This window comes from Nicotiana tomentosiformis, chromosome 4 (assembly GCF_000390325.3).
Source record: "Nicotiana tomentosiformis chromosome 4, ASM39032v3, whole genome shotgun sequence".
Lineage (NCBI taxonomy): Eukaryota > Viridiplantae > Streptophyta > Magnoliopsida > Solanales > Solanaceae > Nicotiana > Nicotiana tomentosiformis.
In genome coordinates, this window is record NC_090815.1 from 117,077,858 (window position 1) to 117,095,110 (window position 17,253).

A 17,253-nucleotide genomic window follows, 5' to 3' on the forward strand; every position below is an offset into this window, starting at 1 on the left:
TACTAAATGTGGATGAAGCTGATTGAACAGTACGTTCATGGTGGGGTAGTAGCCTGTAAATAATTGTTGATCATCGATGAGGGGCAACTCAATAGAACTGGTGGTCTAAAACCAAAATATATTAAAAAGACCCTGAAACTTCTTTTCTAAAATCCATATAATATTGAGACGCAAAAAAAAAAAAAACTACATGACTTTGATCTAGTGATGTGTGCGCAACTCATGATGTATGGGTTAAGCGCACGTCATATGGTATTGGATTCTTCCCTTAAGTGAAAATGGTAAAAGGGGTGAGCTCATTATGCATCGTGCTTTGAACATTGCGACATTTGTCTCGTGGATTTCTTAGTTAAAAAAGATGAGACACAAAATAACTTACTTTCTGGTGTGTGGATCAATCAAATATGACCAAAAAAAATTAATTAAGAGAATTTGAGTTGAAATTAGAAAGTCAAATTGTAAAAAACTTAAAAGACTATACATAAAGGAAGAAAAAAAGAATTGATGAGAAGATAAATATATTATTTAATTTGGTGAGAGAAAAATTTATCCTATTAACTCACTCAATCCATACCAAATTTTAAAAACTATTAAAATTTAAAATCTTATATTAATAATTATATAAATATAAATTATGGAATACATGTTATATACATATAATAATACTTCATATTTTTGGGGCCTTAAATATTTGGGGTTGCCTTACCCCAGAACCGCCCTTGGGGACAGTCATTACTTTTTTATTTCCTCCATTTTTTCTTTTCTTCTTGTTTGGTGTAGGGTGCATTTGGTAAGACTGAAGTCAGTAATTATTAGACGCAATTGTGAAGCTCGTCGAAAAGAAGCGAATCAAGAATTTGGAGTTTACGAATTAAAAATTAATGTTAGCGGTTATCTTCATTTGTATAATAATTCGAGAAAAAAATAACTAGTTCGGTTAAATTTACATAACTTGCTCCAGATTCACCTTATTATGTGGCGAGCTTGTGACGTTGAAATTTAGTAGTATTACAAATTATCACTGATTGACAAATCAAAACTCATTTTTCCAGCATGGATTAACTCTGTAGCATCCTACACTAGTCCATTGGCTAGTATTTATATTAGAAAATTTTACCTCGTATCGCAAATCTTTACATCATATTTATTATAAATAAAAACTCTTTTAAAATATTATTTTTTATAGCTACATTTTAGTTTTTATAGCAAAATATGTATTTATGGTCACTTCCTACCGTTAAGCCATTAAATATGCTGTATAATATTTTTCTCTCTCATTCTTTCAGTTTATTCTCTCCCAAAATCATCGTATCTTATTTCTCTCTACACATCTCTCTCTCACAGCTCCATTGTCTTCCCCATTGTTGAACCACAATTCTCCTTTATTTGAAGGTTCTCTCTCTAGATTGTTCTCAAACCCTAGATCTCGATTTGCTGGATTTCATCTCTGTTAACATGAGTTTCAAAATGTCTTGATCAAAGTTTCTGATATGAGTTGTATCTTTTGCCAAAGTGGAGCGGACATGGTCTGTTCATAGCTGAATTGATTTTGAATGTTGACATGGAAGAGAAAAGGACAGAGGAGAGGGTGGCAGCGGCTAATGAGATTAGGATTAGGTTTGGGGAAATGGGTTAAACCATTTACATATAACAATGGAATTATATTTCCATGTTCATCAACAACCATTGAAGCCGAAAGGAGAACAAAAATATGCAATGACCCTAATTGTAGATGTATTTATATGTATTCGGGTCCGCATACATTGATTTTTAGTTTGTACAGTGGGTTTCTCTTCTTGTATTTAGATGTATTTATATGTATTCGATAAGGCATACACTGTCTTTTATTTTGTACAGTGATTTTTGACTGTTGTATTTATATGTATTTGAGTTCATACAACAACATTTTTAAATACATTGTTAGATCTATCATTTTGGTGTTATTTATCAATTAGTTATGCATTCAATCTAACTGTATTCATCTGTATTTTCAACCTAACTGTATCTATTTGTATTTAAAACAACAATACAATGAAATACAGTAAAATACTCTCAATACAAATAAAAAATCAATGAATACAACCAATAAAATATACTCAATAAAGCAGTAATACCATGTATTAGGAATAAATAAAATATTGTGAATATAAAAATAAACTTGAATACATTGAACACAACTGTTAGATACAACAGAATACAAGCACTAGGTTTATTATGACATATGCAGGCAGTAGGTTACTATCACAGGTTGTATCCGGCATAAATATATGATGTATTCATATACAGAAAATCGAATTTCAAAGTATTTCTGTAGATACTTGTATCAATTCCGAGCAAAACCTCGAACAATGTCAGAAAAAAAAAACTCGAACTGTATTAGAAAAAAAGAGGGAATGAAACTCTGAAGAATGCTCTGTTTTTTAGTTTTTAGCGTCTGATAAATGTTCTCTTTAATTGGATTGATAATGTTGTGTGTTATAATTGATTTAGGTGAGTTATATTAGGAGTGTATCCCTTTAAATTAGCAGCTTTCCGTTAATAAACAACTAAAGAGACCTATTATTACGTTGTATTCATGAATACATTGTATGAATATATGTGAATACAGCGGCTGACAGCTGGACTGCCCTATTTTTTAGTCGATTTTTGCTATTGTATTCATGAATACAGTAGCTCGAATACACCAAATACATTACCATAATAACTGAAAGGTAGCTACAGAAAGTAATTATTTATATGGTAGCTATAGGAAGTTAATAGCCACTAAACAATAGTAATTTCTGAAAATTCCTCTAATTTTATTATTGCACCATCTGGCCTTTTTAAAGCCACTATTTCAATCATATCTCCCGTTAATTTAGTTGGCTAATTTTCGTTTAAAAGAATCATTCAACTACAATAAAAGATAAAAGTTTATCTCATTGAGCTAATGAAGTAATGATTACCTTTACAAAAATGCCATTTGTGCAAATACTATGTTGTTGCCCCAACAGCTTTCTCCTATACTTATTTGCAAACTTGTCTCCTATCATCCAATCTTATAGTTGAAACAAATTAAAGATGGTAAGGTCAGAGAATAAATAAAAGGATTGCGTGTATTTTCTAGAGGAGGGAAGATGATAAATGCAATGAATCCATTCTGGCATTAAGCTTAATATCTCCCCAACATGATTGGAATGATATTCATTAATTTCTATTTTCTATCTTTAGCTTTCACCATCTCTTTTGAGTAAAAAATGTAATCAACCTTTTGCTACTATTTTCTATATAATATATGTAGCAATTCAATTGTTAATTCCTTTAGTTGGTTTTTAAAGAAAGCAATTAAGATATGCATTTCATTGACCCATTACCGATGGAAGTGGTGAAAGTAAGTGCATTCATTAAAAAAAAGGAAGTAACATAATGCTACAATTAGCATTATACATAGAACGTGGGCATGAAAAAGATTCCAAAACAAACACTTCATTTAGTATTTGTTCAAGTATTGCAAGTTCACCTCCCAAAAGAGTCATTACAATATGTCGAAGCACAAAAGTGAAGAAATTATTTTGATCTTAACATTTCTTTTACTTATCTCAAACTTATGTTGGTTGATGAGTCCCAAGAGAGTGAAGGAGTGTAACAATACTAGGGGAAAAAACGTACAAATATTTTTATTAGCTGGACAAAGCAATATGGCAGGACGTGGCGGAGCCATTAGAAAATTTATTGGAGGAAATATTACCGAAGTATGGGATGGTTTTCTGCCTAAAGAATGTAAACCTAATAAAAAAATATTACGATTTAACGTTGCTAAAAAATGGGAAGAAGCAAATGAGCCATTAAATTATGGGATTGATTGCTTAATAAGTTGTGCAGTTGGCCCTGGAATGGCTTTTGCTAATGAAATTCTTAAAAAAGATTCAGAATTTGGGGTTATAGGTTTAGTACCTTGTGCAAGAGGAGGGACTGGTTTGTATAGATGGAGGCGTGGGTCTTATGCTTATGATGATTTGATTAAAAGAGCAAAATTAGCTGAAAAAAATGGAGGAAATTTTAGGGCATTGCTTTGGTATCATGGTGAGGGTGATATAAGAACAAAGAATGGATCAAGTTCGTACAAGTCCAACTTTGAGAAATTTGTTCATGATTTGCGTAGTGATTTGCATTCTCCTAACCTCCCCATTTTGCTGGTACACATTCCTTCTCTTTTTCTTGATCATACTATGTTAATAAGATGTTTAATCTTAGATCTATGATAATTTTCATTTTTTTTTTCTACTACTATATCGGGGATGGGCCTCTCTACCCCACGCAAGGGATATGATCTTCGTACACACCACCCGTCTCAAACTCCACTTGTGAGACTCTACTGGGTTGTTGTTGTTACTATATCGGGGATTAGGGAACGAGAAGGGGAAGGGAAGGGTGAGAAATGAGTATTGAACCCACATCCGTTGTGAGAGGCTTCCACCGGTACTACTCGACTATAAGCCTTGGCGGTGATATGTGATATAATAACTTGGATTCTAACTCATGCTTTTATGTTTGTGGAATATTTCAAAATTCCTTCAGGATTGACTTTCTGTTTATTATATGAGTAATAAAAGTTCAAGGATTTAGGTTATATACATTATCCAGTAATTATTTTTACCCTATTAGTGTTGCCTGAATAGTGATATATGGCTGGTAAATCACCAGCTTTTGGTATTGAGATTTTCTTATAATTACTTTATAAATGACTTATTTGTGGAAATATTTGTACAACGTCAATAATGTATAGATCTTAAATTCGTTTTTTAATTATATCGCAGGCCGTCCTACCATACCCGAAAAAGCCATTTGAAGGGCCATATATAGAAGAAGTGAGAGCAGCTCAATTGGGAATTAACATCTCAAATGTGATCAAGTTCGACGCTAAGGGACTAGAAATGGGTTCGGATGGCATTCATCTCACTACGCCAGCACAAGTTCAACTTGGTCGTATGTTTGCACATGCTTTTTTGAGCCTAAAGAATTTCAGATCGAGGACAACCTTTAGTTTCTACAAGTTTTTCCCTTCTAATATATTCTCTTAGATCTTTCTGCTGATCCTTGTATAACGAGGCCTCAAATAAAGTGATATATTATATACAGTAGTAAAAGCAGTCTAGCTAATGTGTTTGAGTGCATGCATCAAATTAAAGATGCATAATATGTTTGCTTTTAACACAATTTGGTTTCTTCTTTATGCATTTATGTTCATATCCGTCACGTATCAACTGTTCCTTAATGGAGTCCGAGTCTGATAAAATCACACACAGGAAAAAGACGATTGTCTTGTTTGTTATAGAAATATTTAAAGTAGCTATGATGAGTGTAATTGCTCTTGGGAGCTGAAATTAAAGCACCAATTGTGAATTACAATAACTTCAACACCTTTTGTTTTCGTTAGAATTTAGTTAATCGAAACTCACTATTTTCACTTTTTCAGTGTGGAGAAATTTTTTTATATTAAAACTCATTAAAATTTCAATAAATATGCACTCTCTAAAGAAAACTCACGACCACACCCAACCATAAGAACTAAAGAGTTTATATTCATAGCTATCTAGCAGAGGAAAAGACCCAAATGGTCCGCTATGTATAAGGCCAGGTTTAAGTTAATCCTTTATATATTACCCTGGACAGCAATCGTCCTTTTAAGTTTGCTAAAGTTGGACACCTATTGTCTAAGGCTCATTGAAATCCTTTTTTTAACGGGAAAAAGGGTAGTCAGTGACGGCAACTCTATTCCTTAACGGAAATTGTTAGGCCCAGTTAAAATGTTTCTTTTTTTTTTCTCCTTCGAAATGACCAATGAAAACTTCACTTCCAAACTTTTTCATTGGGAAGGGGATGAGGGATGTTGCATGTGATTGGATGAACTTAAAAAATTAAGTAGTGTGAAAGAAACTCCATGGACGAATTGACTGTTTTTTTGGCTTATTTCTTTTCAAATTGCTTCAGATCCTTCGCAATGCACAACTCAATTTGGGCATATTAAAAATGTCTTAGCTTTTTCTATAGTGACAGAAAAAGATATTGGCGGCTCCTCGACGGCTGCTCTGACAGGTTCTCTAGCGGTAGCATATGCTCCTCCTCAGCCTCTATCCCGGCCCCAAGCAATTCCGGCCGTAGGGGCAGCGTCGTCGGTAACTGCAGCTCGTGTCCTCACCATTTGTGAGAGAATAAAATGACAAAGGTTCAAACTCCGAGATCAATAAACTCGCACGATAGAAATAAAAGAAGTGAAACTGTCCTAATAGTTCTGTAACCTCTCGAAGATAAGTACAGACGTCTCCGTACCGATCCGCAAGACTCTACTAAACTCGCTTATGACTCGTAGCACCTATGAACCTACAACTCTGATACCAACTTGTCACGGCCCCAATTTAACTCCGTAGGATATCGTGACGGTACCTAGTCTCTAAGATTAGGTAAGCCTAACACTTACTAAATTAATAGAAGAATTCAATCATCAATGATAAATATGAAATATAAATTCTTTATATACAACTTACAGTTTCCAAAATCGGTTGTACAATTCATAAGCTCTACTGAGTTTGCTAGAAAATCCCTAAATGCAACTGTTCAGAATGGAATTAAACAGTATAATAAAAATATCAGAAGGTGACTCCAAGGCCTACGAACGCGACAACAGGTTTACCTTAAGTCTCCACAACTCGACCAACCAGCTAATAATCAATAACAATCGTGGCACCTGGATCAACATAAAAATGTGCAGAAGCGTAGTATGAGTACATCACAACGGTACTCAGTAAGTATCAAGATTAACCTCAGTGGAGTAGTGACGAGGGACAATCAAGACACCTACCAGACTAAACAACCTGAACAAGTGTGTAGATGAACTAACATAGAAACAATATTAATATAAATTTAAGCAGGGTAAGGAATACAAAACAATACTTGCAATGATACAATAGTAACAACAATATTCAACAGGAAGCAGTCAGGTAATAATGTTGTAGAGTAACTAACCACAGTCTAAGTCCGGGGGAAAGCAAATAAAGGAAAAACCAAAAAAAACTCAATAAGAACAACCACTTTCACACCAGATATGTTCAAGCATTTCCACGAGGTACCGAACCTCATAATCACAACCCATGAGTCCCAATTCATGAACCTTAATCACTTGACATCTTGTACCCATATTACAACTAGTAACCTCATGGACGACTCACGTGCCAATAAAACAATCCTCACATACAAGGCAAGAAGACAAAAGTACGTATAATGGTTAATGTCGTCAAGATTCACCTTTTAAAATCGATACGGGTGATTTAACTACGTGTATGCTTGTTCCAGTGTTCTACCATAATTTCAGTAAATAAATAAGTGTAGAGACAATGAATGACGCATAAGAAATGATCACCACGAAATGTACAGTGTAATAAAAGCAGCAATGAAGTTTGAAGCAGCGACCAACACAACAAGATTAGCTACATAGAACTAAACAAATAGTGCAACACAGAGAAAAATAATTAATAGTATGCTAAGGAAAACAATAATCAAAGACAAGTGCACAGAAAAAGGGAAATGATAACAAGTTCCCTCAAGGGGTACCACCTCGTAGTCTCAAATCGTAAAATAAATCACAACTTTCCTTATATCACCACGGGATCCTTTATATTTAGTTTTAAAAATTATTTTTTCCCAAATAGCATCCCGCGTTTTAGCTCACCTTATCATACCGCATGGCTTCTAGTAGTTTCCCTACTAGCCACGCGTTTTAAGCCCACCTTATCTCACCACATGCATTTCAACACCGAGACCTCATACCACCACATGCGTATCAATAATAACAATAGCACGACAGAAACCTCGTGCAACACAATAACAACCGCACAACAGCAACAATAACAATAACAACAATAACACGACAAGTAAATCAACACAAGAACTTCAGAACACAAAGAAACGGAGAAACAAACTCACAAAGAAAGACACAACAGGAAAATAATAGTTTCAACAAGAATAGTATAACACGGGAGAGGTAATATGTAACAATGATTCCACGAAAGTGCAGTTCGACAACACGAGAGATAACATGAATCAATGACCCCAAATAATAATACGTCAACAATGAAAGGGGTAACAAAATTCCATTAAGGCTAGGTAATTACGGAAGAGATAATAATGATTTTAATTATGGTTAAGCAATTACGGAAAGATAGCATGACGATAAAAGAAGCAACAATTTCAGTTAAGGCACTTAAGAGTTTAATCGGCAATAAGGGTAGAACATGACACGCAATTTCAATTAAGACACATAAGGGTGACTTTAGTAAATGAGGGATTTAACATGACAAACATTTTCATATTTAATGAACATAAGAACTTAAGAGCTGTAAACGGTCAAATTTCCACAAATAAGCTCGAGTACGTACTTGTCACCTCACATACACAACCTTCACATGACACAATTAGCACAAATGACTCAAATCCTAAGGGATAGTTCTCCCACACAAAGTTAGGCAAGATTCTTACCTCAAACCACGCTCAATCAATCAATTAGAAGGCCTTTCCCTCGATTTTTCAACTCCGAACTGCTCGAATATAGCAAAAATAATTTCATACAATAAATATAACTATATGAAACTAATTTAGATAATGAAATAATGATATTGTCGACTCCTCAACAACTGCTCTGACAGGTGCTCTAGCTATAGCATGTGCTCCTCCTCTGCCCCAACCCCTAGCAATACCGGCTCTAGGGGTAGCGTCGTCGGTAACTACAGCTCGTGTCCTCACTATTTGTGAGAGAATAAAATGACAATGGTTCAAACTACGTGATCAATAAACTCGCACGATAGGAACGAAAGAAATGAAGCTATCCTAGTAGTTCCATAGCCTCTCAAAGATAAGTACAAACGTCTCTGTACCGATCCGCAAGACTTTACTAAACTCTCTTATGACTCATAGCACCTATGAACCTAGAGCTCTGATACCAATTTGTCATGACCCCAATTTTCCTCCGTATGATGTCATGATATTACCTAGTCTCTGAGACTAGGTAAGCCTAACACTTACTAAATTAATAGAAGAATTCAACCATCAATGATAAATATGAAATAGAAATTCTTTATACATAACTTACAATTCCTAAAACCGGTGTACAAGTCATAAGTTCTACTGAGTTTGCTAGAAAATCCCTAACTGCAACTGTTCTGAATGAAATTAAACAGTACAATGAAAATATCAGAAAGTGACTCCGAGGCCCGCGAACGCGACGACACGCTTACCTTGAGTCTACAGCTCGACCAGCCAGCTAATAATCAACAACAATCGTGGCACCTGAATCTGCAAAAAATATGCAGAAGCTTAGTATGAGTACATCACAATGGTACCCAGTAAGTATCAAGACTAACCTTAGTGCAGTAGTGACAATGGACAATCAAGACACCTACCGGACTAAACAACATGAACAAGTATGTAGATGAACTAACAAAGAAATAATATTAATATAAAGCTAAGCAGGGTAAGGAATATAACAACACTTGCAATGATACACTAGTAATAAAAATATTCAACATGAAGCAGTCAAGTAATAGTGTTGTAGAGTAACTGATCATAATCTAAGTCCGGGGAAATCAAATAAAGGGAAACCAACAACAACTCAATAAGAACAACCACTTTCACACCGGATCTGTTCAAGCATTTCCACGAGGTACCGAACCTCATAATCATAGCTCACGGGTCCCGATTCATGGACCCTAATCACTTGGCATCTTGTGCCCACATTACAACTCATAACCGCATAGACGACTCACGTGCCAATAGATTAATCCTCACACAGAAAGCAAGAATACAAGAGTAAGTATAATGGTTAATGTCGTTAGGATTCATATTTTAAAACTGATATGGGTGATTTAATTACGTGTATTCTTGTGCAAGTGTTCTACCATAATTCCAGTCAGCAAATAAGAGTAGAGACAATGAATGACGCATAAGAAATGATCACCACGAAATGTACAGTATAATAAAAGCAACAATGAAGTTTGAAGCAACGACCAACACAACAAGATTAGCTACATAGAACTGAGCAAATAGTGTAACACGGAGGAAAATAATAATAGTATGCTAAGAAAAATAACAATCAAAGACAAGTGCATAGAAAATGGGAAATGACAACAAGAGCCCTCCCGAGGTACCGCCTTGTAGTCTCAGATAGTAAAATGAATTATAACTTTCCTTATATCACTGCGGGAGCCTTTATATTTAGTTTTAAAAATTATTTTTCCCAAAATAGCATCCCGCGTTTTAGCCCACTTTATCACACCGCATGACTTCTAGTAGTTCCCCTACTTGCCACGCGTTTCAAACCCACCTTATCTCACCGCATGTGTTTCAACACCTACACCTTATACCACCGAATGCGTATCAATAATAACAACAGCACGGGAGAAACCTCGTGCAAACACAATAACAACCACACGGCAGAAATCTCGTGCAAACACAATAACAACCGCACAACAGAAATCTCGTGCAACACAATAACAATCGCACAACAGAAACCTCGTGCAAACACATAACCATTTTCTTAACAAGACACATATGCCAAAAACATAACAACTCAAATAAATGACTTTCATAATATGTGCCTACATGCCATAACATTTCCTAAAAACAGTTTCAATATCACAACCACGTATATTCCTCGGCTCAACAACATTGAATATAACAGCAACAACAACAATAACACGAAAATACGACAAGTAAATCAACACAAGAACTTCAGAACACAAAGAAACAGAAGAACAAACTCATAGAGAAACATACAACATGAAATAATAGTCTCAACAAGAATAGTTCAACAAAGGAGAGGTAATGTGTAATAATGATTCCACGAAAGTGCAGTTCGACAACAAGAGAGATAACATGAATCAATGACCCTAAATAAGAATACGTCAACAGTGAAAGGGGTAACAAACTTCCATTAAGGCTAAGCAATTACAGAAGAGATATAATGATTTCAATTAAGGTTAAGAAATTACGGAAAGATAGCATGGCGATAAAAGAGGCGACAACTTCAGTTAACGCACATAAGAGTTTAATCGGTAATAAGGGTAGAACATGGAGCAATTAATTTTAATTAAGACATGTAAGGGTAAATTTAGTCAATGAGGGATTTAACATGATAAACAATTTCATATCTAATGAACACAAGAACTTAAGAACCCTAAACGGTCAAATTTTTATAAATAAGCCCGAGCACGTACTCGTCACCTCGCATACACGGCCTTCACATGACACATGACACAATCACTCCAAAAGGTCGACCCGAGCCCGTATCTCGGAACCTGACCAAAATTATAAAAACCGAACATCCATTCGATATAGAGTCCAACCATACAACAATTACACAAATATGATACCAAAATCTCGCTCAAATCTCCAAAATTCGGCATAAGAACTTTCCTCCTTCCACCCCCAATATTTCAACACTAATCACTGATTAAATGATAACATCAAAGACATAAACATGAAATTTAACCAAAATTAAGTAAGAATCACTTACCCCAATCACTCCCTTGAAAATCACCTCAAAAATCGCTTCAATCTGAACTCCATAGCTCCAAATATACAAAAATGGTTGAAACCTTCGAAATAGAGTACTTTATAATCACTCGACGAATTAATGAATCGCGATCGCGAAGAAGAAAAATACATTGTCTCTGAATTACTCTATGTGATCACAACACTAGTCTCGCGAACGCGATACACAAAGCCCACAAAACTACGCGATCGCGGGAACAACATCGCGAACGCAAAGAGGAAACCTTCCTCCTGACCAGCTCAGCCCATAACACTACGCAAACGCGTAGATGCAGTTGCGAACGCGATGAAATCCAACCCCTCCCTATGCGAATGCGTTCTTACTCACGCGAACGTAGAGAGAAAATTCCACAACAGACCAAAACACCTTCCGGGATCGCGGCCATACCTTTGCGATTGCGAAAAACACCAGAAGCAACCGGTAACAGCAGAAAACCAGAAATGCAAAAAACCATTTGAAAGGATCTGAACTACGTCCGAAACTCACTTGAGTCACCCGGGACCCCGTCCGAATATACCAACAAGTCCCATAACATATTACGGACCTACTCGAGGCCTCAAATCACACATAACAACATCGAAACGACGAATCGCACCTTAATTCGAACTTAAACGAAATTTGAACTTTCAACTTCCAAAACTCGCGTCAAAACATATCAAATCAACCCGTAATGAGCTCAAATTTTGCACACACGTCCCAAATAACATGATGAGGCTATGCAAATTCCCGCAACCACAATCCGAATCCGATATACTCAAAGTCAACTCTTGGTCAAATTTATGAACTTTCCAAACCTTCAAATTTCCAACTTTTGTCAATTAGCGCCGAATTCTTCTAGAGATATCCAAATGCAAATCTGGGCTTACGCCCAAGTCCAAAATCACCATCCGGACCTAACAGAGCCCTCAAAACTCCGTTCTAGGGTCAAACACACAAAAGTCAAACTTGGTCAACTCTTACCACTTAAACTTCTAAACAGGAATCCTCCTCCCAAATTGAAACAGGAATCCTCCTCCCAAATTGATCCCGAATCATCCGAAAACTAAACTCGGCCATACACGCAAGTCATAACACATAATACGAAGCTGCTCGAGACCTTATATCGCCGAACGAGACGTTAATTCTCAAAACGACCGGTCAGGTCGTTACACTCTCTTCCTCAGAGTTTGTAACACATGAGGTAATTGGAGGACTAATTTGGGACACAAAATGGCCCATGAGTCTGCAAGATTAGAAATTGGAGGAGTGTATTTACAAAGGTTCTGTAAAAAGAGACAAAATATGAAAATGGACACACTGCAAAAATGTATTACGACGCACCTCTGCTAGAGCTGTTGCTTTGATATGTCCAAAAATGTATAAGATGAATAATTCGGGTAGTTGGTTCAAACTATAATCCTTTTGGGTAATTGGTTCACTGTAATTATTATTATAATGTAATTTCATTATTTTAGTTGTAATGTATATTACAGTGTAAAGTAGTTTCAATTGTCTAGTATAATAATTCTTACTATATTTAAGTAAGTGTGTAAACTCTATTTCAAGCGAGACACATGAGAAACCACTAAAGAACTTGGTAGGATAAATTAGATTAAGTAACACTTTCCCCTTATAAGTAGGTTCTATGCAACGCGAATACAAATTAGTCGGGCTAATAGATACCGAATAACCATCCTTATACCATTTTAAAAAGAGGAACACATGAGAAGTAGTTTTGTAAACGATTACTAATTCACCCTAATGTTTTTCTCCTGTTAATGGTAATTTTGGACTCCGAATTGATAAATTTATGGTACGTTGTTCTTATAAGATTATTAGAACTATTTCTCATCAATTTTTTTTATTAATGGAATCATTTATATCATCCTATATTCAGTAGAAGTAAATTATTGACACGGATACTTTACTCTTCACAAGAAAAAGGTGAAATAGTAAAAGAAAAGAGAATTAACCCAAATAGCTGTCTACACAACCACTTTATCTAAAATATAATAGGTGAAAGTATAATATATACATAGTTTATGTATTATATGTTATATAAAGATCCCTAAAAGAAAGAGAAGAACCATTTCACACTTTTATACAGAGCATAAATGTAAGGATTATGCAGATGTACTTGAGATAATCTACTCATGTTCAATAATCTACATGTTAGAAGATAAATGCAATGAATACAGCCTAGCATTATGCATAAATATCTCCCACTACATAATTGGAAAGATTTTCATAAATTTAACTTTTCTATCTAACTTTCACCACATTTTTAAGTCAAGCATATAATCAACCTTTTGCTAACAAATGTATTATAAAATATAAATAGCAATTCAAAAGTTAATTCCTCTCGTTGCTTTTTAAAGAAACCATTTAAGCTATGCATTTCATTCAGCCATTATTGAAGGAAGTGACGGAATTAAGTGCATTCGCTAAAAAAAGTAAGTATAATAATGTTACAAATTAGCATCATATGTAGAACGTGGGCATATCAATCCTCCTAAACAAAGAAAAATAGATTCCAAAACAAAATCTTATTCCTCTGCATTCAACTGCTTCTGTTGTCCTAAAATATTTAAAACCGGAAGAATATTTGTTTAGGGGATTTCAAGTTCACCTCCTAAAAGAGTCGGTACAATATGTTGAAGCATAAACGTGACGAAGTTATTCTGATCTTAACATTTCTTTTACTAGTTTCAAACTTATGTTGGTTGATGAGTCCAAAGAAAGTGAAGGAACGTGACAATACGGGCAAAAATAATTTACAAATATTTTTATTAGCAGGGCAAAGCAACATGGCTGGACGTGGCGGAGTTACTAAAGAAGTTTCAACAGAAGGAACTATTACCAAAGTTTGGAATGGTTTTGTGCCTCAAGAATGTAAACCAAACCAAAAGATTTTACGATTTAATGCTGCTTTAAAATGGGAAGAAGCACATGAGCCTATGAATTATGGAATTGATTGCTTAGCAAGTTGTGGACTTGGCCCTGGTATGGCTTTTGCTAATGAGATCCTTAAAAAAGATTCAGAATTTGGGGTTATAGGTTTAGTACCTTGTGCTAGAGGAGGGACTCCTCTTTCTAAATGGCACCGTGGGTCTTTACCTTATGATGATTTGGTTAAAAGAGCCAAATCTGCTGAAAAAGATGGAGGAATTATTAGGGGGTTATTGTGGTATCATGGGGAGAGTGATGTAAAAGGTGGGAATGGATCAAAAGTATATAAAACCAACTTGGAGAAATTCATTCATGACTTGCGCACTGATTTGAATTCTCCTAATCTCCCCATTTTGCAGGTACGTATTAATTATTCTTTGGAAAACTATATTGTACAAACTGCTGCAAAATAAAATAACCGGCAGAATGTATATTTTTTGTATATTAGGGCATAATATACATACTTTTTGAAACATTCCCAAGGAAATCCGCAGCCGCTATCCTTCAGGTGCGCACTGGGTAACCTGCTCACTATGTAATAGCTCGCAAACCACATAGGAGATATAAACCGCATTAGACAAGTCCGGTGCAACGAGCTCTGACTGAGGAGGCTACTGGTGAGGGAAAACGATCCCAGGTCTCCCGTATGGGAAACCATTCGCTCAACCAACTCAGTCAACCCTTGTGGGATAATATATATTATATTTAATTGACGAATGTCATTATTTTTGGCCTACCGACCAAATATATAACTTGCATTAATTCTTTCATATTTTCTTGATTATATACGTTAGGATTTAACTTTTATTTATTGACAGGTTATCCTTCCATACCCGAAGGAGCCATTTAAAGGGCCATATATAGAAGAAGTGAGAGCAACTCAGTTGGCTATCAATGTCCCAAATGTGGTCAAAATAGATGCTAAGGGACTAGAACTGGGTCCAGATGGTATTCATCTCACTACCCCAGCACAAGTTCAACTTGGTCATATGTTTGCTCATGCTTTTCTTAGCCTAAAAAGTTTCTCTAGTTTCTTCAAGTTTTTCCCTTCTAATATACTCTTTTAGATCAACTTGTTGTATCTATTGAATAATTAGGTCTTAAGAATGAAGTTTTGTACCACGTTCTTGCACAGCAGTCTGCAGAGTGCATCAAAATATGTATAATGTACTGTATGTGCTTTTAATTCATTGATTTCTTATTTTCGTATCAATTAATGTCACGACCCATTTTGTGAACAAGCCGTGACCGGCACCCGGTCGCTAAATTTGACCGAGTGAACCATCTGCACTTATCAAAACTATTATAACCTCAAACTTTATATGCAGCAAAGCAATACTTTAACCAAATACTTTTAATTAATTTGAATGTCTAAAATAAACCAACTCCAAAACTTTATTCATAGTAACTACTGAAATACTGCAAAGTTATTATAAAAAATAATGAATCTTAACCCACCGACAGTGTCTATGAGGCCTCTATTGATAAACTGACGCACCGCTTAGGACATGAAATGTCCTGGCCAGTTCTCCTAATAAAAAAAGAAATAACTAAATAATGACGACTCAAAGGAGTACTCCACAAACAAAAGCTGAGCTCACCAATAGCACTGGAAGCGAGGGAAGTCCTAACCCGTAGCTTGCTCGCCTGCAAAACCGGTTCCTACGTTGTATCGCAGACCAACGTAGGTTCTCAAAAGAGAACGTCAGTACCATCGATTGTACCCAGTGAGTCTCAACGATAGGGGACGAAACTTTAATAAAATATATATTACAAGCAAAGATTCTAAATGCATGAAAAATATAAAGCTTCTACGAAATTCTAAAAATAATTGCGTTACGACAGTTTATGAATATTCTAAAGGAAATTCTTTTCTTTTTCTTTCTTATCTAAAAAAAAATATACTTCACTTTATGCTTCGGGAGTTCCAGCTATCCTGACTTATTTTTATCTTAGTCACTGTGTGATCCGCACGTGTTCGATCCCAAGCTGATCGAATAGGCCCAATCCACGAGGTGCCACTCGCTTCATGGTTCTCAGCGCTTATGTATCATACCTTAGCCTGGCTAGGCAAATTCTCAGCAACGAGACCCTCGGCTCGTGTGCTCCTACTTTGGCACAAGTAATTTCAGGAAGTCAACTCCTTGGTCAGGACCCTCGGCCTGGACGATGACCACTTCTTAAAACAGAGTATACTCCAAAAAATCTTATCTTTCTAAAACTTCCTCTTGTGACTTTTCAAGTCTTAATCTTGTTTGAAAGTAATCTATCAGTATTCATAATAATATTCTTGAGTGTATGCTATAAAATTATTCAAAGTATATTTAAAAGTTCTATCTAACTCTTGAAACTTTAACATGTAAGATCATGTAATAAAGCATAAAAATATGGAATATAGACGATTATACTTCTCGAGAAAAATATATAAACTTTAACTAGAATATACTTAGTCAACATGTATTCACTCGTTCCAATTAAGTACATGTTGACTCTTTAAAATATTTTATCAAATACTTTGTGGGCGTGTCTTTGTGAGTAGAACCACTTTAGTAAAAGGTTATATCCACCCACCTCAAAACTCCTCGAGCCAATACGTAGGCTCCGGTCCAATTTATACCCGTCAAACAATCGATTCTACAACAACAATGCATTTTAATTAATTTTAAAGTTTCACACCTAAACATGAAATTTACTGTTGATACAGAGAAAAAAGGGAATTAACTATCCAATTCTTATACTTGTGT

The 17,253-nt window shown here is 35.4% G+C and overlaps 2 protein-coding genes across 2 annotated transcripts; both read left to right on the forward strand.

Moving 5' to 3' along the window:
- The first annotated feature begins 2,944 nt into the window (after positions 1-2,944).
- Positions 2,945-5,210, forward strand: LOC104084642 (probable carbohydrate esterase At4g34215). The gene is made up of 2 exons (XM_009588553.4): positions 2,945-4,175; positions 4,797-5,210. Exons 1-2 carry the CDS (start codon positions 3,522-3,524, stop codon positions 5,058-5,060), a joined length of 918 nt encoding a protein of 305 aa, XP_009586848.1. The 5' UTR covers positions 2,945-3,521; the 3' UTR covers positions 5,061-5,210.
- An 8,858-nt stretch (positions 5,211-14,068) lies between these two features.
- Positions 14,069-15,722, forward strand: LOC104084641 (probable carbohydrate esterase At4g34215). Its single transcript, XM_009588552.4, has 2 exons — positions 14,069-14,868; positions 15,328-15,722. The coding sequence occupies exons 1-2, from the start codon at positions 14,212-14,214 to the stop codon at positions 15,574-15,576; spliced, it is 906 nt and encodes a 301-aa protein (XP_009586847.1). The 5' UTR covers positions 14,069-14,211; the 3' UTR covers positions 15,577-15,722.
- Positions 15,723-17,253: the final 1,531 nt, after the last annotated feature.